General features: G+C 44.8%; 1 protein-coding gene across 3 annotated transcripts in view; it reads right to left on the bottom strand.

Moving 5' to 3' along the window:
- The window catches only part of srfbp1 (serum response factor binding protein 1), a 328,539-nt gene that overhangs the window by 79,094 nt on the left and 225,963 nt on the right, over window positions 1-23,482 (bottom strand). For all 3 annotated transcript variants that reach the window (XM_072516523.1, XM_072516526.1, XM_072516525.1), the window contains one exon: window positions 23,366-23,437. In XM_072516523.1, the coding sequence (XP_072372624.1) occupies window positions 23,366-23,437 (72 nt within the window). The remainder of the gene's footprint in view (window positions 1-23,365; window positions 23,438-23,482) is intronic.

The following is a 23,482-nucleotide window of genomic DNA, read 5'->3' as shown; positions in this document are numbered from 1 at the left end:
TTCTCCGGGTGCTCCGGTTTCCTCCCACAGTCCAACCAGTGCAGGTTAGGTGGATTGGCCATGATAAATTGCCCTTAGTGTCCAAAATTGCCCTTAGTGTTGGGTGGGGTTACTGGGTTATGGGGATAGGGTGGCGGTGTTGACCTTGGGTAGGGTGCTCTTTCCAAGAGCCGGTGCAGATTCGATGGGCTGAATGGCCTCCTTCTGCACTGTAAATTCTATGATAATCTATGAAGAACACAAACACATAATTTAGTTCTCATTTTAAAGTAATGCTTTCTGACCTTATTTTAATATGTCCACTTTTAGAATGGAAATTGCCTAAGTAAACTTCCCACTCTGTAATTGCAACCTCCTGTCTGTGGTGGTGCGGTTCAGGAGTTATTGCGTGACAGTTTTTTAATAAGCAATTTGCATTATAACTGTTGACTTAAATTATAATGAAAATGTTGACAGGAATTGCAAGCAAAAATAAGATTTTGGTTATTACTATTCAATCTTCAGTGGCTTTGCACTTGGTGCAACTGGAGGCTACAATCAATCTTTTACATATCTCAGGCTTCCAAAGAGAATTGCTTAAGTTTCTGAAAATCAAAGATTTACAGGGCAATGGGGAAAAGGCTGGATTCTGGGTCTCCTTTGCTCATGCAGAGAAATAGCATGGGCATGACAGCTGAATGACCTCCTTCTGTGCTGTAACCGATACAATCAGGCACCAACGACATAGCTAAGAAAAGGGATGAGGATCTAAAAAGTGATTTTAGGGAGTTAGGTTGGAAGCTAAAGAGCAGGACAAACAGAGTTGTAATCTCAGGATTGCTAGCGGTGCCACGTGCAAGTGAGGTAAGGAAAAGAGAGTGAGTGCAGCTGAACACGTGGCTACAGAGCTGGTGCAGGAGGGAAGGCTTCATATATGTGGATCATTGGGATGCCTTCTGGGGAAGATGGGACCTGTACATAAAGGACAGATTGCATCGAAACTGGAGGGGCACCAACATCCTGGGTGGGAGGTTTGCTAGAGCTCTTCGGGAGGGTTTAAACTAGTTTGGCAGGGGGGTGGGAACCAGAGCTATGGATCAGAGGACAGGGTTTGAACATGCAGAACTAGTATGCAACTATTTAGTCTGTGACAAAGCATAGACAGTTGATAGGGCAAAGTTACACTCAGTGGAATGGGCTAAAGTGTGTCTGTTTCTATGCAAGGAGTGTCAGGAATAAGGGAGATGAACTTAGAGCATGGATCAGTACTTGAACCTACAATGTTGTGGCCAGACTGGAGACATGGATTTCACAGGGGCAGGAATGGTTGTTAGATGTGCCGGGGTTTGGATGTTTTCAGAAGAATAGGGAGGGAGGTAAACGAGGAGGGGGGAGTGGCAGTGTTAATTAGGGAGTGCATCACAGCTGCAGAACAGGAGGCAGTCGAGGAGGGTTTGTCTACAGAGTCAGTATGGGTGGAAGTCAGAAACAAGAAATGAGCAGTCACTTTTTTGGGAATTTTCTATAGACCCCCCAATAGCAGCAGAGAGATAGAGGAACAGATTGGGTAGCAGGTCTTGGAAAAGTGCAGAAGTAACAGAGTTGTTGTCATGGGTGACTTCAACTTCCCTAATACTGACTGGAACCTCCTTACTGCAAATGGTTTGTATGGAGCAGATTTTGTCAGGTTGTACAGGAAGGGTTCTTGATTCAATATGTAGATAGGCCGACTGGGGGGGGGGGGGTATTGGGCTTGGTGCTTGGCAACGAACCAGGCCAGGTGTCAGGTGTCTCGATGGGAGAGCATTTCGGTGACAGTGACCACAACTACTTGACCTTTACCATAGTCATGGAGAGGGATAGAAACAGACAGTATAGGAAGGTATTTAATTAGGGGAGGGGAAATTATACTGCTATTAGACAGGAGCTGTGGAGCATAAAGTGGGAACAGTTGTTCTTGGGGAGATGAACAACAGTAATGTGGGGGTTGTTTAAAGAGCACTTGCTGCGTGTGCTGGATAGTTTTGTCCCACTGAGACGAGGAAGGAATGGTAAGGTGAAGGAGTCTTGGATGACAAGAGAAGTGGAGCTTCTAGTCAAGAGGAAGAAAGAAGCTTACGCAAGGTTGAGGAAGCAAGGGTCTGGCATGGCTCGACAGGGTTACAAGGTAGTCAGGAAGTAACTCAAAAATGGACTTAGGAGAGCTACAAGGGGGCATGAAAAAGCCCTGACAGGAAGGATTAGAGAAAATCCCAAGGCGTTCTACACTTATGTGAGAAATAAGAGAATGATCAGAGTGAGAGTAGGGCTGATCAGGGATAGTGGAGGGAACTTGTACCTAGAGTCTGAGGAGATAGGGGAGGCACTAAATGAATATTTTGCTTCAGTATTCACCAGAGAGGGACCTTGTTGCTTGTGAGAACAGCGTGAGCCAGGTTAGTAGACTCGAACAGGTTCATATTAAGAAGGAGGATGTGCTGGAAATTTTGAAAAACATCAGGATAGATAAGTTCCCTGGGCCTGATGAGATATACCCAAGGTTACTACGGGAAGCGAGGGAGGAGATTGCTGCACCATTGGCGATGATCTTTGCGTTGTTACTCTCCACTGGAGTAGTACCCGGATGATTGGAGGGAGGCGAATGTTGTTCCCCTGTTCAAGAAACGGAATAGGGAAATCCCTGGGAATTACAGACCAGTCAATCTTAAGTCTGTGGTGAGCAAATTATTGGAAAGGATTCTGACAGATAAGATTTATGATTATTTAGAAAAACATAGTTTGATTTAAGATAGTCAGCATGGTTTTGTGAGGGGCAGGTCATGCCTCACAAGCCTCATTGAATTCTTTGAGGATGTGATGAGACATATTGATGAAGGTCGGCCAGTGGATGTGGAGTATATGGATTTCAGCAAGGCATTTGATAAGGTTCCCCATGGTAGGCTCATTCAGAAAGTTAGGAGGCATGGGATACAGGGAAATTTGGCTGTCTGGATACAGAATTGACTGGCCGAAAGAAGACAGCGAGTGGTAGTGGATGGAAAATATAAATGACTTGGACGAGGAAGTGGAAGGGTGGGTTAGTAAGTTTGCCGATGACACGAAGGTTGATGGAGTTTGTAGATAATGTTGAGGGCTGTTGCAGGTTACAACAGGACATGGACAGGATGCGGAGCTGGGCTGCGAAGTGGCAGATGGAGTTCAACCTGGATAAATGTGAAGTGATTCATTTTGGAAGGTCGAATTTGAATGCTGAATACAGTGTTAAAGGCAGGATTCTTGGAAGTGTGGAGGAACAGAGGGATCTTGGGGTCCACGTACATAGATCCCTCAAAGTTGCCACCCAGGTTGATAGTGTTGTTACAAAGGCGTATGGTGTGTTGACTTTCATTAACAGGGGGATTGAGTTTAAGAGCCGCGAGGTTTTGCTGCAGCTTTATAAAACCCTGGTTAGCCACACTTGGAATATTGTATCCAGTTCTGGTTGCTCATTATAGGAAGGATGTGGATGCTTTGGAGAGGGTGCAGAGGAGATTTACCAGGATGCTGCCTGGACCAGAGGGCATGTCTTATGAAGAAAGGTTGAGGGAGCTAGGGCTTTTCTCACTGGAATGACGAAGGAAGAGAGGTGACTTGATAGAGGTGTACAAGGTGATGAGCGGCATGGATAGAGTGGATAGCCAGAGACATTTCCACAGTCACGAGGGGACATAATTTTAAGGTGATTGGAGGAAGGTATAGGGGAGATGTCAGAGGTAGGTTCAGAGTGGTGGGTGCGTGGAATGCACTGCCAGCAGAGGTGGTGGAGTCAGAGTCATTAGGGACATTTAAGCGACTCTTGGACAGGCACATGGACAGCAGTAAATTGAAGGGTTGTAGGTTAGGTTGATCTTAGACTAGGATAAGTGGTCGGCACAACATTATGGGCCGAAGGGCCTGGACTGTGCTGTACTGTTCTATGTTCTAAAAGGTGGAATTTTCCATTCTCTGCATAGAGTGCTGGCTGTGGTGTGAAAACTGTCAGGCAGTTTGCCGGCTGCACAACAGGCTTTTCTCGCCAGATAGTCCAGCACCAAGAATCTGCTGGCATGGCCCACGCTGTGACGCTAGCAACTGGGAATTCCGAGATCAGGGCACAATTTTTAAAGGGCATCTGGTTCACTGATGTCTTTTTGGAAAGAAAATCTACTATCCTTAACCAGTCTGGCCAACATGTGGCTAACAGACCCACAGCGATGCGCTTGATCTTTAACTGCAGGCTCATGGCATTGGTTCATACATGGGCAAGGAAAAGTCCTGGTGATAAGCACCTATTGCCCTCCCTCAGCTGATGAATCAGTGCACCTCCATGTTGAACATCAATTAGAAGAAGCACGGAAGGTGGCAAGGACACAGAACATACTCTGGGCAGAACAATACAGTGTCCATCGCCAAGAGTGGCTCAGTAGCACACTACCGACCGAGCTGGGTGCGTCCCAAAAGGAGATATCTGCCAGGCTTTGCCTGTGGCAGGTGGTAAGGGAAGCAAGAGGGGATTGATTACTTGACCTCACCCTCACCAATTTACCTGTTGCAGTTGCATCAGTCACAATATTGGCAGGACTGATCACCGGCAATCTTTGTGGAGACAAATTACCTTCTTCACATGGAGGATGCCGCCATCATATTACGTGGCACTACCGTCATGCTAAATGGGATAGATTCAGAATAGCTGTAACAGCTCAAACCTAGGCATCCATGAGGTGTGGGCCATCAGCAGCAGAATTGTACTCGACCACAATCTGTAACCTCACGGCATGGAACATTTCTCACTTTACCATTAGCATTAAGGCAGAGGTTCAACGCTGGTTCAGAGAGGAATGAGAAGAAAATGCCAGCATCAGCACCAGATATATGTAAAATATAAATGCCAACCTGGGAAATCTACAGCACATGACTACATACATGCTAACGACAGACAGGGTTAAGTAATCCCACACCAATAGATCAGATCAAATCTCTGCTCTCCTGCCACATTCAGTCATGAACTAATTGACATCCCTGTCCTCAATGATGGGAGACCCAGCATGTCTGTGTAAAAGACAAAACTGAAGCAGTTGCAAAGATCTACAGCCAGACGTGTCAAATGGATGATTCATTAAAGCTTCCTCCCGAGTTCCCCAGTAGCCCAGCATCACAGGTGTCAGTTTGAAAACAATTCAATTCATTCCACGTAATAAAAAAAAAAAAGATCTTGGGACGTGAGTGCCAAGAGTGCATCTTGTAGATGATACACTGCCAATGGTGGAGTGACTGAATGTTTGTGAAAGGGGTACCAATCAAGGAGGCCTCTATCCTGGTTGGTGCTGAGCTTCTCGAGTGTTATTGGAGCTGTACTCATTGAGGCAAGTGAAGAGTATTCCGTCACTCTTCTGACTTGTGCCTTATGATAGTGGGCTGGCTACAGCTGGGATGTGGTCAGGACCAATGGTCTTTACTGCATCCTGTGCATTCAGCCATTTCTTGTTATCATGTCAGAAGTGTGGATTTTGCTGATGATTACACCTTGGTCAGTGCTATTATCACAATTCAAATACCAAAGCTTCTATAGCCATACACCCAAAGACCTGGAAAACATTCAGGCTCGGGCTGATAAGTGGCAAGTAACATAATTGCCATATGATGACCATCCTCAAAAAGAGAGATTCTAACCATCGCCCCTTGACATTCAATGGCATTACCTTTCCTGTAGCAATAATCCAAGGAAATAGATTAAAAACTGCATATGCCCGAGTGGCATTTTCCTGTAAATATTAAACCATTATTATGACCATGTGGCAAAACCAAGAAACATCTGCAATTTTTAAAAATGTACAATTATTTATACTTACTATTAATGTGTTACCAAAATTGGGTTGAATCTTATTGTAATAAAAAAATGTGTATAAGCATATCTTGGTTTGGTATAGAAGTAATATTTTTGGTATATGTCAAACACATGTGCTTCACCTATGAATATGTGATTACGTTTAAGCCAAGTTTTGATTCCTTTGGGATTTTTGTGGTGGATTGGTCCAATGCTCCTGCCAATAGTCTCCCTAGATAATTGTACTTTTAAGAAAAATGTTGGTGCAAAGAACTGAAGAAGATGATGTAGTTAGAAATCACCAGACAAAATCAGTTAACAGCTTGTCTGGATTGGTGATTTAAAAAAAAAATTCTATGTGATGGAAAGATTCAAATTAGACAAAGTTGTCCAAAATGAGACTCTGAGTTTGAGTGTTCAGTCATATTTGGAACATGCTTCAAAGCAACAAAAGTGAAGAAATGATCCATCATTATTATGGCAATCTATCATAGCTTTCTTTCACACTAAAAAAAGATTGATATGTGACATGAACTCTAATGTTGGGGGGGAAATAACTCAAAAATATGTCTTTCAAACAAACAAGAAGTGGTGACTGTCAAATAATACGCAGCTCATGAAAATAAGCTAGCAAGTTAAAAATGTACAAAAGTTAAATATTGTGGATGTTGGAAATCTGAAATAAAAACAGAAAATGCTGGAAATACTCAGCAGGCCGACAACGTTTGTGGAGAGGGAAATAAAATGAACACTGTATGAAATGTCACAGACGTGAACTTAGCATTTAAGTCAGTGAGAGGGTGTGACTCTCATAATAATCATTTGGGTAGCCAGAATTGCACTGTAGGCTTATGGTTAGGCTAACTTTAGAGTTGTTTACCATTACTGAAATGGCGAAACTCCAATTTTCCTTTATCTAAAGTGCAAGCTATGCTAATCAGATGGTTTTTCTTTAAAAAGCATTAGTTTGTTAACTAATACTGCTGGCTATCATTTGTTAAACAATGATGTCCCATCACAATACTCCATTTTACATAGGAATGCTCACACAGCTGCATTTTATTAAACAGATAAATTCATAGCGATTAACAAGCAAATTGACAAAACTAATAATCTATATCCTGCTTCATCAATTTTCAGAAATGAATTGAAGGAGACTCTTATCTCTTATTGTACTTATTGTGGGCATTCCTCTCAAGACAACACAAGCCCTAATTATAGGAATAATTATAGTTATGGCATAGGAACTAAACCTCAAAAATTGAACTTTATCATCGCGTGAACAGCTTAATGCAGCTAAAATTTCATATACCTGCATGGCTTTAATTACCCCAATAAATACAATTATCTCGATGGAATTCACCTGGTAATCATCAAAACCAAAATACTGTAGAAACCTCCCTGATTTATATGATTCAATTAACATTGTTCATATTTGAAACTGTGTATCTGTATCGTGTGTGCTGGGAATGAAATAATAATAATCTTTATTAGTGTCACAAGTAGGCTTACATTAACACTGCAATGGAGTTACGCTGAAAATCCTCGAGTTGCTACGCTACGGTGCTTGTTCGGATACACCGAGAGAGAATTCTGAATTTCCAATTCACCCAACAAGCACGTCTTTTGGGGGTCAATTAATTGCAACATGGCTGAATGAGACAGAAGTCATGAAGCAACTGGTCTTTTTCTGTCTGCCACTTAGTATATTTGTATTTGTGCCCTTGGAACTTTATCCAGGCAAGGAAACAACATCTTCAGAAGAGGTTAGGTTAAAATTTAAAAAAATATTTTCACTCAACTATCCAGCTGATTACAGACATCCGGTGGCGGCATGTAATGGGAAGTCGCACGTTGGGATGTAATTTTAAGAAGTTTGAAGTCCGGTCCCGGGGGTAATTTTTGGAGGATTGAAGAAAGAAAGATAATAAGTCGCTAAAGGATTCGAAAAAGACTGCGAGGAACAGCTGTGAAGGGAGGAAATGAAGATTCGCCGTCAAGTGAGAGGGCCAGCAAAAGGGCTGGCAAGATGGCGGATGCTGGACCGCATGGTGGGACTGCACTGCTTACAGTGGAGATGATGACTGAGGTGATGGCTGTGGAGCTGGAGAAGCAGTTTGTGAGGCACATGAAGGCGTTGAAGAAGGAAATGGCGTTCGCACTGAAATCATTGGTGGAGGAGGCAATTGTCCCGGTGAGGGTAGCTGTGGCAAAGACATCGGCCAAGGTGAGAGAGAAGATGAAGCAAGTGGAGGAGGCCGTGTCGCATCACAGCGATCAGCTCACCTCGATGGGGGATGAGCTACCGAGGGTGGTGGAGGCCAACAGAGCTCAAAGGTTTGGAGAACCGCTCGAGGTGGCACAATCTCAGAATTGTGAGCTTGCCCGAAGGGGCAGAGGGCCCGAGGCCAATGGAGTACTTCGCTAAGATCCTGGTGGAGCTGATGGGGGAGGGTGAGGATTCCTCCCGGTATGAACTGGACCGAGCTCATTGGTCGTTAAGCCGAAGCCCAAAGTAAATAAGCCACCAAGAGCAGTTATTATCTGCTTCCATAAATACCACATGAAGGAGAAGGTGCTAAGCTGGGTGAAGCAGAAGCGGGAGGTGCAGTGGGCTGGTGCTGGAGTTCGGATATACCAGTACTTGACGGTGAAGTTGGCGAAGAGACGAGCTGCGTTCGGCTGAGTAAAGGCAACACTATACAACAGTGTGCGATTTGGTCTGGTGTACCCGGTGAAGCTGAAGGTGACGTACAACACCAAAGATTTTTATTTTGAGATGGTACAGCCGGCTGAGGTGTTCATGAACACAGAAGACTTGGGACAGAAGGGAGGAGTGGAGCTGGAAGAGAGATCGGGGAGCTGGAAAATGTATAAATGCTATAACTTTCTTTTCATTGACTTGTTTTGTAACTTACTTGACTTCACATTGTTATAGTGTTTAGGTTTTTGTTTGGTTTGATTGGCATTCTTTGTTGCGACGGTTATATGTTCCTTTATTGAGTTGTATGGGTTGCATTCTTTTTCTTCTGAAACTGGGTGGGAGGGGACGGAATGACTTGGGGGGGCACTCGCACTGGCTAACTACCGTCGGCTAGTGGACGGAGGTGAGGTGGGAGGAGGGCTGCGGACATTGGAGCCAGGTTAGCAGGTTTCGATGGGCCTACAAGGTGAGCAAGGGGGGGGGGGGGGGGCGTGGAAATCGATACTGGGTGAGGTTTGTTTCAAGAGGAAGTATGGGGGGATTCTGGGAGGGGGTTTGATGTTAACAATGGATAGGGGCAGGTCAGGCTTTTGGGGCAGGGCCCGGTGGTATGATGATGGTGGATAAGAAGGGGAGGGGGTGTGAGAGACCCCCAGTTAGGGTAGTCACGTGGAATGTGAGGGGGATGGGAGGTCCAGTCAAGAGGTAAAGGGTGCCTGCGCATCTTAAAAGTTTGAAGGTCGATGGAGCAATGCTGCAGGTGACTCACTTGAGGGTGAAGGACCAGGTGAGGCTTAAAAAGGGCTGGGTTAGCCAAGTGTTTCACTCTGGATTTGATGGAAGGGCTCGCGGGGTAGCGGTAATGGTCAGCAAAAGAGTACGGTTCCAGATGGAGAAGGTGGTTGCAGATCAGGGGGGTAGATACGTGTTTGTGACAGGGGCGCTTGAGGGTAGGTTAGTGGCGCTGGTAAGTGTATATGGTCCCAATTGGGACAATGTAGGATTCGCGAAGAAAGTGTGGGGGGCCATCCCCGACTTGGATTCACAGGAACTGATAGTGGAAGGGGACTGGAACTTGGTGCAGGAACTAAGGTTGAACAGGTCATGGCTGCACTTGCTGGTCCCATCAGTGGGGTAGGGCAAAGGCATTGGCTGGGCTAATGGTGGAAATGCGAGGGGTGGACCCTTGGAGGTGTCTGCACCCGAGGGAATGGGAGTACTCGTTTTTCTCAGCAGTCCATTAGGTATATTCGCAGATCGATTTTTTTGTGGTGGGGAGGCCCTACTGGCTGGGGTTATGGGGTCGGAGTACTCAGCAATTACAATATCAGATCATGCTCCACATTGTGTGGATATGGTACTGGAGAAGGGGTGGTGCAGAGGTCGAGGTGGAAATTAGATGTGGGACTGTTGGGGGCCCGAGGGTTCTGTATCAAAATTGAAAAAGTAATCGAGGAAAATGTAGGTTTTAACTGCACGGGGGAGGTGTCGAAGGCTTCTATCTGGGAGCCTCTAAAGGCGGTGGTGAGGGGTGAGGTGATCTCGTTCAAGGCTACGGTGGACAAAGAGGAGAGGTTGGAGCGCCAGAGGTAATAGAAGAGATGCTGGAGGTAGATGGGAATCCAGCGAAGTTGGAAAAGAGGAAGGAACTACAGGCAAGCTTTGACCGACTATCTACCAGGAAGGCGACGTGCCAATTGAGGCGAGCGAGGGATGCAGTTTACGAACATGGAGAGAAGGCGGGTATGTTGGCGGGTCAGGTTCGGGGGGAGGCGGCGGCAAGGGAAATTGTTCAGGTGCAGGACAGGTCAGGGAAGTTGACTCCAGATCAGATTAATGAGGTCTTTCGGGAATTCTATGAGAGGTTGTACAGTTCGGAGCCATCTTGGGGAGACTGGGAGATGCAGGAATTTCTGGATGGGCTGGAGTACCCGAGGTTAGGGGAGGGAGCCACGGCTACATTGAAAGGGGCGATAGTGGAGCAGGAGATAAAAGATGCAATTGGGAGGTTGCAGTCGGGGAAGGTGGCAGGGCCGGATGGGGTTCAGGTGGAATATTATCAAAAAATTCAAGGATTAGCTGACAACGCTGATGGTAGGGATGTTCGAGGAGGCGATGGGGAAGGGGGTATTATTACAAACCTTGGGACAGGCATTGATTTCCTTGTTACTTAAGAAAGATAAGGATCCGACAGTGTGTGGGTCGTATAGGGCCATATCATTTTAAACGTGGACGCAAAGGTATTGGCGAAGGTACTGGCAGGTAGGCTGGAGGGGTGCTTCCCGAAGGTGATAGGTGAAGATCAAACGGGTTTGTGAGAGGGAGGCAGCTCTTCTCAAACATTAGGAGGATATTGAACATGGTTATGGCACTGGCGGAGGGTAAGGAAACAGTGGCATTGGACGCTGAGAAAGCGTGTGACCGGATAGAATGGGGGTACTCCTTCTGGAGCGGTTTGGGATTGGACCACGATTTGTAGACTGGGTAAAGCTACTGTATAAGGAGTCGAGGGCGAGTGCCCGGACAAATAACATCAGCTCGAGATACTTTTCTCTCCACTGTGGGACGAGGCAGGGATGTCCTATGTCCCCCCTGTTGTTTGCACTCACGATTGAGCCGTTGGCCATCGCATTAAGAAGTTCGGGGGTATGGAAAGGGATAATGCGGGGGGGGGGGGGTAAATCATAGGGTTTCCTTATATGCCGATGATTTGCTGTTATACGTGTCGGAACAGAGTGTGTCGATAGGGGGAACAAATTAAATCTAGACAAGAGTGAGTATTTTGTGTTGTCTCGGCCGGGGGTGGGGGCCTGCCATTACCTAGGGCAAGGACTCACTTAGATATCTGGGGGTGCATGTTGCTCGGGATTGGGAGGGGCTCCGTAGGTACAATATTTCTAGTTTGGTGGGGAGAGTGAAAGCTGATCTGGCAAGGTGGGATGGTCTCCCTCTGCCACTGGCGGGTCGGGTACAGGCAGTTAAATGAACGTGTTGCTGCGATTTCTGTTTATTTTCCAATGCCTGCCAATTTTCCTGCCAAAGGCATTTTTTAGAGAGATTGAAGGAATGAGTACCTCGTTGATATGGGGAGGGAAGGTGGCCAGAGTTAGAAAAGTGCTGCTACGGATGGGAAGGCAGGCTTTGGGTCTTCCAAAGCTGATGTATTAATACTGGGCGGCGAAGTTGGAGAAGGTGCGGAGCTGGGTCAGAGGGGTTGATTCCCAGTGGGTCAGAATGGAGGAGAGTTTGTGTCGGGGGTCGGAATTGAAGGCGCTAGCAACAGCGCTGCTCCCGATGGCCCCGGGGGAATACTCAGGGAGTCCGGTAGTAGTAGCATCGTTGGAATTTGGAGACAGTTTCGCCAGCACTTCGGGTTGGGGGCAGGGTCAAGGGAAATGCCGATTCGGGGGAACCACAGATTTGAGCCAGCAAAATGGGATGGAAATTTTCGGAGGTGGGAGGAGAAGGGAATTAGGACACTAAAAGATTTGTTTCTTGGGGGTCGATTTGCAGGATTGAAGGAGCTGGGTGCGAAGTATGGGCTGGAGCAGGGGGAAGTGTTTAGATATATGCAGGTTCGAGACTTGGCCAAGAAGGGGATACAGAGCTTCCCGGTGGAGCCGGCCTCCACATTGCTGGAGGAGGTGCTGACGACAGGGGGATTGGAGAAGGGGGTAGTGTCGGCGGTTTACGGGGCTATTTTGGAAGAGGAAAAGGCACCGCTGGAAGGGATCAAAGTAAAGTGGGAGAGGGTATGGAGGAGGGGTTCTGGTGTGAGGTGCTCCGGAGAATGAATGCCTCCACCTCGGGTGCGAGGTTGGGGCTGATACAGTTGAAGGTGGTATATGGAGCACACCTCACAAGGGCGAGGATGAGCAGATTCTTTGATGGGCTAGAAGGTGTGTGTGAACATTGCGGGGGGGGGGGGGGGGGGGGGGGGGGGGGGGCAAATCACGCTCAGATGTTTTAGTCCTTTCCAAAGCTTGAGGATTACGGGAAGGAGGTTTTCAGGGTAATCTCTAAAGTGGTGCACGTGAAACTGGACCTGGGTCCTCGGAAAGCCATATTTGGGGTGTCGGATCAGCTGGGGTTAGAAGCGGGTGCGGAGGCAGATGTTGTAGCCTTCGCCTCATTGATCGCCCAAAGGCGGATCCTGTTGAGGTGAGGTCAACCTCTCCACCCTGTGCCCTGGCGTGGCAGGGGGAACTGCTGGAATTCTTAACTCTTGAGAAGGTTAAGTTTGAACTGAAGGGAAGGATGAAGGGGTTCTACAATTCATGGGCATTATTCATTATGCACTTTCAAGAATTGGATTACATCATTCGGGGGGAGGATTGGGAGAAGGGGGACTGCATATGTTAATGAGTGATTCCTGACTCCTTTTTGTTTATGTTAACACATGGGCTATTGTTTGGGGGTTTGATGGGAAGATGGGATTGTTGTTATTGACGTGGGGATTGATATTGTATTGTTACTACTTATTGTTTGTTGGTGGATGTAAATTTGGAAGAAAATGTGAAAAAGGTGGAGAATAAAAACATTTAAAGAAAAGCATGTCTTTCGGGACTTGTGGGAGGAAACCAGAGCACTCGGAGGAAACCCCGCAGACATGGGGAGAACGTGCAGACTCCGCACAGAAGTGACCCAAGCCAGGAATCAAACCCGGATCCCTGGCCCTGTGAAGCAACAGTGCTAACCACTGTCTGCCTCTAGACGAGTTTAGAATGAAATAATGACAAGATGGCCAACATGGTTATCATGGGTAAGTGAAGTTCGAATACATTCGGACATATAGACAATCATGTAATATTTGTCAAACAAGTTAGAAAACGCAAAATAAATTAATTTAGTCCAATACTTTGAGAAAGCTCAGATAAGAATGAAGCCTTTACAATAATTGAAAGTCTAATTTCATGTTGTGAAAGAAAGTCAGTGCGCCACAACTGGCTGAAAAAGGTAATACCACGAATTATTGTATAAAGGAGACGGAGAAGATTAGTTAGTTGGCACTTTGAGAGAAGAGGATTTGGATTGGGAGTTGGATTCTAACCAAGGTGAGACATTTTGAGTTGTGTGTATGCAATGATTGGAAACTGATTACTAGACAAAGACTATGCAGCACAGAATTGTAACCTATAAAGTGAATGCTTTGTCAGATTCATGTGGATTTGAGGTAATAAAACTATACATATATCTTGTGAATTTTTGTTAATCAAATGATGCACTCAATAGAATACAAAATAAATGGTACTCAGTTAAGGACACTGAGCATTGGACATGTTTAAGCTGATATCAGAAAGTCAACAGGGGCTTGTGAAGGGTAGGTCATGTCCAATTCGTCTAGTTAATTTCTTTGAGGAAATCATTAAGTAATGATCTACTTGAATGGTGGAACAGCTCAAAGGGTTGAAAGGTGTACTCCTGTTCTTACAAATTAACTTATGGCATACATCTGGATTACATGACATTGTATCCACTGCATCTGTGTAACATGACAGGAACCAAATTGTCTAGCTACTTACTTCACTTTCAGCTCATTTACCTTCTATAATATATGCAGAAATGGTTCAGACATTATACAGACAGCCACCATGAACATCAAATTATAATTGCTGTAGTACCAAGAGAGATTAACATAAGCATAGTTATTTTAGTTCAATATTTTTGAACTGCATGCAACTAAAGATTGCAAAGGCAATTTCAGTTTTAAAAACAAGCTGATTTAAAAAAATATATGTTGCTTAATAGAGGAAAACCATAAAAGACAGCAGGAATGCAATGTTAAGATCTGCCTCATGGATTGAGCTTTTGGTTACCTGTCCCAATATCTTATGTGGTTTATGTCAAATTTGATTGATAATAGCTGAAGTGAAGACCATTGGGATATTTTACAACAATTAAGGTGTTATTTTACAATTCTGAGATTTGATTTATTCTACTGTTGCCAGTAAAATAACCAGAGATTGCTTGTAACATTTATTCGATCTTTGAAGGAAAGTAACAGTATGAAAAATATTTGAAGTCAAAGGAAGTATTTATTTATATTTAAAATGAGTTAATTTTACATTCTGGTAATATTGATGGTAGCTCTATGGCTCACAAACAAAATGCAAATTGTTGTTCCTTAAGCTCTACATTAATTTTATTGCTCTGGTTTACCTGTTACGAGAAGGGCTGAGAAAAACACAAGCAAGAGGGAAGTAAAGTTAAGTTGAGGCCAAAAAATAGAAATAAACCAAAGTAAAATAGAGTTAACCTAAGTGAAGCACTGCAAGGCAGCTCAGTCATGTGGAATGCACATCTTGTAGTATGTGGGAAGTCATGGATGCTCCCTGTGACCAAATATGCAGGAAGTGTCAACAATACAGAAATTTGAGCTTTGGGTTTCAGTGGTTGAGCAGCTACTGGAGTCACTGGCATATCCACGAGGCAAAGAACTAGGTGGAAAGCACATTGAGAGAGGTAGTCAGACTGCAGTTTAGGAGCATGGAGGCAGAAAGGGAATGGGTGACTGCCAGGCAGTCCCAGACAACCAGGCAGATAGTGCAGGAGACCCCTTGGGTCCCTCACACTAATCAATCTTCCTCTTTGGATAGTTACTAGTGAGGGTGTGGGTTCCTCAGAGGATTGCGGTTGGAGCCAAGTACATGGCACCATGACTGGCTTATGTGTGCAGAAGGGGCGAAGGAAGGAAGAGCAGCAGTGATAGAGGATTTGTTAATTAGGGGAATTGGCAGATATTTCTGTGACCGTAGACACGACTCCAGGATGATATGTTGCCTCCCTTGTGCCAGAGTTCAGGATGTCATGGAGCGCATGCATGACATTCTTCTGGAAGAGGGTGAATAGCCAGGAGGTTGTTCTCCAATGATTTAGGTGGGAAAGAAGATGAGGTCCTGAAAGCAGATTTAAGGGAGCAAGAAAGGAGATGGAAAAATTCGAAAGCAATAATCTCAATTTACTCCGAGTCCCATGTGCTAGTAAGTAGAAAAATAGGTGAATTCAGTGAATGAAATGTGGTTGGAAATCTGGTGTAGGAGGGAGAGCATCAGATTTGAGGCTTTGGGACAAGTTCTGGAGAATGTGGAACCTCACAAGTTGGGCGATCAGCACTTAGAATTAGAATTTACAGTGCAGAAGGACGCCATTCAGCCCATCGAGTCTGCACCGGCTCTTGGAAAGAGCACTCTACCCAAGGTCCACACCACCACCCTATCCCCGTAACCCAGTAACCCCACCCAACACTTAAGGGCAATTTTGGACACTAAGGGTAATTTTAACATGGCCAATCCACCTAACCTGCACATCTTTGGACTGTGGGAGGAAACCGGAGCACCCGGAGGAAACCCACGCACACACGGGGAGGATGTGCAGACTCCGCACAGACAGTGATCCAAGCCAGAATCAAACCTGAGACACTGGAGCTGTGAAGCAATTGTGCTATCCACAATGCTACCGTGTTGCCCTAACTTGAACAGGACCGAGATGAATATCCTCACAGGGAGGTTTGCTGGTACTGTTGGGGAGGGTTTAAAGTAGGGGATGGGAACCTGAAAGCAGGTGCAGATACGTCAAGTTCAGAGCAGAGAATGAGACACAGAAAATTAGCCAGCGACTCTGAAAGACAGAAGAAGCAGGAGTTTAAAAAATATACTGTAAAGAACAAAGAACAAAAAAAAACAGCAAAAAAAAACTAGGAGCAGGAGTAGGCCATCAGCCCCTTGAGCCTGCTCCGCCATTCAATGAGATCATGGCGCATCTTTTGTGGACTTAGCTCCACTTTCCGGCCCGAACACCATAACCCTTAATCCCTTTATTCTTCAAAAAACTATCTATCTTTATCTTAAAAACATTTAATGAAGGAGCCTCTACTGCTTCATTGGGCAAGGAATTCCATAGATTCACAACCCTTTGGGTGAAGAAGTTCCTCCGAAACTCAGTCCTAAATCTACTTTTCCTTATTTTGAGGCTATGCCCCCTAGTTCTGCTTTCACCCCCCCCAGTGGAAACAACCAGCCCGCATCTATCCTGTCTATTCCCTTCATAATTTTATATGTTTCTATAAGATCCCCCCTCATCCTTCTAAATTCCAACGAGTACAGTCCCAGTCTACTCAACCTCTCCTCGTAATCCAACCCCTTCAGCTCTGGGATTAACCTAATGAATCTCCCCTGCACACCCTCCAGTGCCAGTACGTCCTTTCTCAAGTAAGGAGACCAAAACTGAACACAATACTCCAGGTGTGGCCTCACTAACACCTTATACAATTGCAGCATAACCTCCCTCTAGCAATGAAGGACAAAATTGCATTTGCCTTCTGAATCACCTGTTGCAACTGTAAACCAACTTTTTGCGACTCATGCACTAGCACACCCAGGTCTCTCTGCACAGCAGCATGTTTTAATATTTTATCATTTAAATAATAATCCCTTTTGCTGTTATTCCTACCAAAATGGATAACCTCACATTTGTCAACATTGTATTCTATCTGCCAGACCCTAGCCCATCCACTTAACCTATCCAAATCCCTCTGCAGATTTCAAGTATCCTCTGCACTTTTTGCTTTACCACTCATCTTAGTGTCGTCTGCAAATTTGAACACATTGCCCTTGGTCTCCAACTCCAAATCATCTATGTAAATTGTGGGCCCAACACTGATCCCTGAGGGACACCACTAGCTATTGATTGCCAACCAGAGAAACACCCATTAATCCCCACTCTTTGCTTTCTATTAATTAACCAATCCTCTATCCATGCTACTACTTTACCCTTAATGCCATGCATCTTTATCTTACCTTGTGTGTGGCACCTTGTCAAAGGTTTTCTGGAAATACAGATATACCACATCCATTGGCTCCCCGTTATCTACCGCACTGGTAACGTCCACAAAAAATTCCACTAAATTAGTTAGGCATGACCTGCCCTTTATGAACCCACGCTGCGTCTGCCCAATGGGACAATTTCCATCCAGATGCCTCGCTATTTCTTCCTTGATGATAGATTCCAGCATCTTCCCTACTACCGAAGTTAAGCTCACTGGCCTATAATTACCTGCTTTCGGCCTACCTCCTTTTTTAAAACAGTGGTGTCACGTTTGCTAATTTCCAATCCGCCGGGACCACCCCAGAGTCTAGTGGATTTTGGTAAATTATCATAGTGCATTTGCAATTTCCCTAGCCATCTCTTTTAACACTCTGGGATGCATTCCATCAGGGCCAGGAGACTAGTCTACCTTTAGCCCCATTTGCTTGCCCATCACTACCTCCTCCTTAGTGATAACAATCCTCTCAAGGTCCTCACCTGTCATAGCCTCATTTCTATCAGTCATTGGCATGTTATTTGTGTCTTCCACTGTGAAGACCGGCCCAAAAACCTGTTGTCATTTCCTCATCTCCCATTATTAAATCTCCCTCTTCATCCCCTAAAGGACCAATATTTACCTTAGCCACTCTTTTTTGTTTTACTATCTGTTTTTATATTCTGAGCAAGTTTACTCTCATAATCTATCTTACTCTTCTTTATAGCTTTTTTAGTAGCTTTCTGTTGCCCCCTAAAGATTTCCCAGTCCTCTAGTCTCCCACTGACCGACGCTACTTTGTATGTTTTTTCCTTCAATTTGATACTCTCCCTTATTTCCTTAGATATCCAAGGTCGATTTTCCCTCTTTCTACCGTCCTTCCTTTTTATTGGTATAAACCTTTGCTGAGCACTGTGAAAAATCGCTAGAAATGTTCTCCACTGTTCCTCAACTGTTTCACCATAAAGTCTTTGCTCCCAGTCTACCTTAGCTACTTCTTCTCTTATCCCATTGTAATCTCCTTTGTTTAAGCACAAAACACTAGTGTTTGATTTTCCCTTCTCACCCACCATCTGTATTTTAAAATCCACCATATTGTGATCGCTCCTTCCGAGAGGATCCCTAACTATGAGATCCTGTCTCATTACACAGGACCAGATCTAGGACCGCTTGTTCCCTCATAGGTTCCATTACATACTGTTCTAGGAAACTATTGTGGATACATTCTATAAACTCCTCCTCAAGTCTGCCTTGACAGACCTGGTTAAACCAATCGGCATGTAGATTAAAATCCCCCATGATAACTGCTGTACCATTTCTACATGCATCCGTTATTTCTTTGTTTATTGCCTGCCCCACCATAATGTTACTATTTGGTGGTCTATAGATCACTCCTATCAGTGTCTTTTTCGCCTTACTATTCCTGATTTCCACCCAAATGTATTCAACCTTATCCTCCATAGCACCAATATCATCCCTTACTATTGCCCGGATGTCATCCTTAAATAACAGAGCTACACCACCTCCCTTACCATCCACTCTGTCCTTCCTAATAGTTTGATACCCTCGGATATTTAACTCCCAGTCGTGACCATCCTTTAACCATGTTTCAGTAAAAGCCACTAAATCATAGTCATTCACGATGATTTGCGCCATCAACTCATTTACCTTTTTCCGAATACTACGAGCATTCAGATAAAGTACACTTATGTTGGCTTTTTTACCTCTGTTTTGAATCTTAACACCTCGATCAGTAACCTCTCGTAAGTTAATTTCCTCTTAACTTTTCTCCTAATTTTCCTTGTCGTTGAACCCATATCTTCATGTAACAACCTGCCGCGTCGCTTACCATTAAAGTTTTTACTTCCCATTTTATTCCTTTTAGTATTACTGGGCCTATTCACTGAGCTCCCCTCAGTCACTGTACCTTGTACTGTCTCCCTTTTTGATTTTTGACTGTGGCTACTCTGCCTTACACTTTCCCCCTTACTGCCTTTTGTTTCTGTCCCTGTTTTACTACCTTCCAACTTGCTGCATCGGTTCCCATCCCCCTGCCACATTAGTTTAAACCCTCCCCAACAGCTCTAGCAAACACCCCCCTAGGACATCGGTTCCAGTCCTGCCCAGGTGCAGACCGTCCGGTTTGTACTGGTCCCACCTCCCTCAGAACCGGTTCCAATGCCCCAGGAATTTGAATCTCTCCGTCCTGCACCATGTCTCGAGCCACGCATTCATCCCATCTATCCTGACATTCCTACTCTGACTAGCTCATGGCACTGGTAGCAACCCTGAGATTACTACCTTTGAAGTCCTACTTTTTAGTTTAACTCCTAACTCCCTGAATTTAGCTTGTAGGACCTCGTCCCGTTTTGTACCTATATCGTTGGTGCCTGTCACGACAGCTGGCTGTTCACCCCCCCCCCCCCAGAATGTCCTGCAGCCGCTCCGAGACATCCTTGACCCTTGCACCAGGCAGGCAACATACCATCCTGGAGTCTCGATTGCGTCCGCAGAACTGCCTGTCTATTCCCCTTACGATTGAGTCCCCTATCACTATAGCCCTGCCATTCTTCTTCCTGCCCAGCTGCGCCAGCCACGGTGCCATGAACCTGGCTGCTGATGCCTTCCCCTGGTGAGCCATCTCCCTCAACAGTATCCAAAGCGGTATATCTGTTTTGCAGGGAGATGACCGCAGGGGACACCTACACTGCCTTCCTACTCTTGCTGTGTCTTTTGGTCACCGATTTTCTATCTCCCTCAGTAACTTTCACCTGCGGTGTGACCAACTCGCTAAACGTGCTATCCACAACGTCCTCAGCATCGCTGAGTGAGTCCATCCGCAGCTCCTGAACTGTCAAGCGGTCTAACAGGAGCTGCAACTGGACACTTCTTGCACGTGAAGGAGCCAGGGACAGTGGACGTGTCCCTGAGCTCCCACATCACACACGAGGAGCATGACATGGATCTGGGATCTCCTGCCATGTCTTAAACCTTCGGTAAACTTATACAACTACAATTCCAAAAAACGAAAGAAAAAAGAAAAACTACTTACCAGGGTTAAAAAGCACTTCCTCCCAACCCAGCTTCGAATTCCCACCTAGCTTCCAATTCCTAAACTCATTCTTGGTTGTGTCTCACTCTGGCTGTGTCTTCTCTGGCTCACTGGGAGAACTCACTGGGAGTGGTTACAAGTTGCTCTTTTTAAATTAGCCTGAGTTGACTCCTCTCCTTCACCTGCTTTTAGATCAAAGTAGATTTGTCCGGATTAAACTCCATCTGCCATCTCTCCGCCCAAGTCTCCAAACGATCGCAATCCTGCTGTACCCTCTGGCAGTCTCATCGCTATCCGCAATTCCACCAACATTTTTGTCGTCCGCAAACTTACTCATCAGACCAGTTACATTTTCCTCCAAATCATTTATATATACTACGAACAGCAAAGGTCCCAGCACTGATCCCTGCGGAACGCCACTAGTCACAGCCCTCCAATCAGAAAAGCACCCTTCCATTGCTACTCTCTGCCTTCTATGACCTAGCCAGTTCTGGATCCATCTTGCCAGCTCGCCTCTGATCCTGTGTGACTTCACCTTTTGTACCAGTCTGCCATGAGGGACCTTGTCAAAGGCCTTACTGAAGTCCATATAGCCAACATCCACTGCCCTACCGACATAAATCATCTTTGTGACCTCCTCGAAAAACGCTATCAAGTTAGTGAGACACGACCTCCCCTTCACAAAACTGTGCTGCCTCTCGCAAATACGTCCACTTACTTCCAAATGGGAGTAGATCCTGTCTCGAAGAATTCTCTCCAGTAATTTCCCTACCACTGACGTAAGGCTCAACCGGCCTCTAGTTCCCTGGATTATCCTTGCTACCCTTCTTAAACAGAGGAACAACATTGGCTATTCTCCAGTCATCCAGGACATCACCTGAAGACAGTGAGGATCCAAAGATTTCTGTCAAGGCCTCAGCAATTTCCTCTCTTGCCTCCTTCAATATTCTGAGGTAGATCCCATCAGGCCCTGGGGACTTATCCACCGTAATATTTTTCAAGACGCCCAACACCTCATCTTTTTGGATCTCAATGTGACTCAGGCTATCTACACACCCTTCTGCAGACTCAACACCTGCCAATTCCTTCTCTTTGGTGAATACTGATGCAAAGGAATCTGGCAGTGTTAAAAGATAAATATTCAATTGTGAGTATAGCAAATAAAGCTGATGAGCTGAGAGCACAGATAGACACATGGCAAACATGATATCATCATTATAATGGAAACTTGAGCACGTTTTCTCTGTCTTCACAAAGGAGAGGGATGGTGTAGAGATTCTAGTTAAAGTGGAGGACAGCGTATTATTATATACAATGGGTGGGATTTTCTGGTTCCCCAATCGTGTGTTTCTCAGTGGCTCATCATTCGCTGGTGGTGGGATTCTCTCTTCCTGCCGTTTGCCACTGGGGTTTCCCATTGATGGCACCCCATGATGCCGGGAAACCCACGGGCAGGGATGCGCTGTCAACGGGAAAAGAGAATCCCAAAGGCCAGAGAATTCTGGCCTATGAACTGGGAAGTACATGTGGGACTGTCATCCTTGATGGTGGATAAATAACCAGGGCTGGATGGATTGTATCCCAGGATATTAAAGTAAGCCAGCGAGGAAATAAATACCGATCCTCAATAGATATAGGTGATGTGACAGAAGATCGGAAGTCTGTGAACATTGTACCATTATTCAAAAAGGTGTGATCAATGGGCCAAATAATTACAGGCTTACATCGGTTGTGGGTAACTTATTAGAATCAATTCTGAGAGATGTTGACTTTAGCATGTTAGGCCCAGTATAGACCTATTTTAACCAAATATGGGTGAGGGAGAAAAGAACCTTTACAAAAATGCTCTGACATGGAAAAATAAAACCATAATCTGTAAGTGATTTCAAGTCTCATTCGTGGATGAATTACGAATACTGTATTAAAGCTATTAAATTTCAATATTTCAACTAATATCAAGTTAAACATTTGAGAAATTACTAATGCATTTTCTGTCGTGAAAGTCAGAAGTTTCCTCCATCACAAGATTATTACACCATGAAATGGAACAGATTCAGTAGATCTCTCATTGTATTGTTTGCAAATAATTTTTTTTTCTGTAACTATCTATTTGTCACTGGCTCTCTCATTTAATCTTCCTTTGCACAAATATTCCTTTGTACCAACATCCTGTCTAAGATATACCCCAGTTTTTTTCCTTTGTATTTCTCTTTATTTAGCCATGGAGCACTTTATGTTTTTGCGCATTCACTTTTTCAATGTCTTCAGTCTGTTTTATTTCACTCATTTTCATCTCACTTGTCAGAAAGATCTGGAATTCCACACAAAATGATCCAAACTACCACGGAGGCTGGGGTGTCAGGATTAAGTTGGAGGCAGGGATTGCAGGTCCAGCTGTATAATTACTTTAGCTTCATGCTATTTTTGTATTTATTTATACCCACTGGTGAATTCTCCTCAGCATCCTGACCAATAATTCTGTCTCAATCAAACAAAATACCTGGCCATTATCACATTGCTGTTTGTGGAAACTTGCAGAGGACAAAATTGGTTCCATCATTTCTTGCACCACATAAGTGACTTAAGGCTGAAATGTTTACATACTTAACCCACTGGGCGTAGGCCAGTATGAAAGACAAGAGGAAACCGGAGGGGGTGGGTTGTTCAGTCAGGGGTTGGTGATGGAGTTGGGAGGCCTGGAATAGGTTGGGAGAAAATCGGTTTGTGTGTGCGTATGGGCTTTGCGTGGTACCAATTGCAGAGGCTCCCAAGGCTTGCCTCCAGAAATTTCCTAGTCCTTGCCTTGATGAAGTTGCCAGGATGGAGAAGATTGCGGTAATAAAATTGAGAGGAAAATGAGTAGTTTAGAAAAGATAAGTCACTTTGATTTTGTTACTCTTGTTATATATGCACAATTGGGAAATTTTTAAGCACACATTTGACAGCAGCATTTCTTCCAAAATAATAGCTTCATTTATTCAGGAGTCTTACCTTTTTGCAGACTATTTCAAAATTGAGGTTCCTCTGAAGTGCAGCTTTTGAAACATAATCTGGTTTCAAATCCTATGCAAAAGATAATAATATATTTCAGTTTACACATTTCCTACA

The sequence above is a fragment of the Scyliorhinus torazame genome, chromosome 9, assembly GCF_047496885.1.
Source record: "Scyliorhinus torazame isolate Kashiwa2021f chromosome 9, sScyTor2.1, whole genome shotgun sequence".
In the NCBI taxonomy this organism is placed as follows: Eukaryota; Metazoa; Chordata; class Chondrichthyes; order Carcharhiniformes; family Scyliorhinidae; genus Scyliorhinus; species Scyliorhinus torazame.
This window is presented reverse-complemented; position numbering and strand designations above follow the sequence as displayed.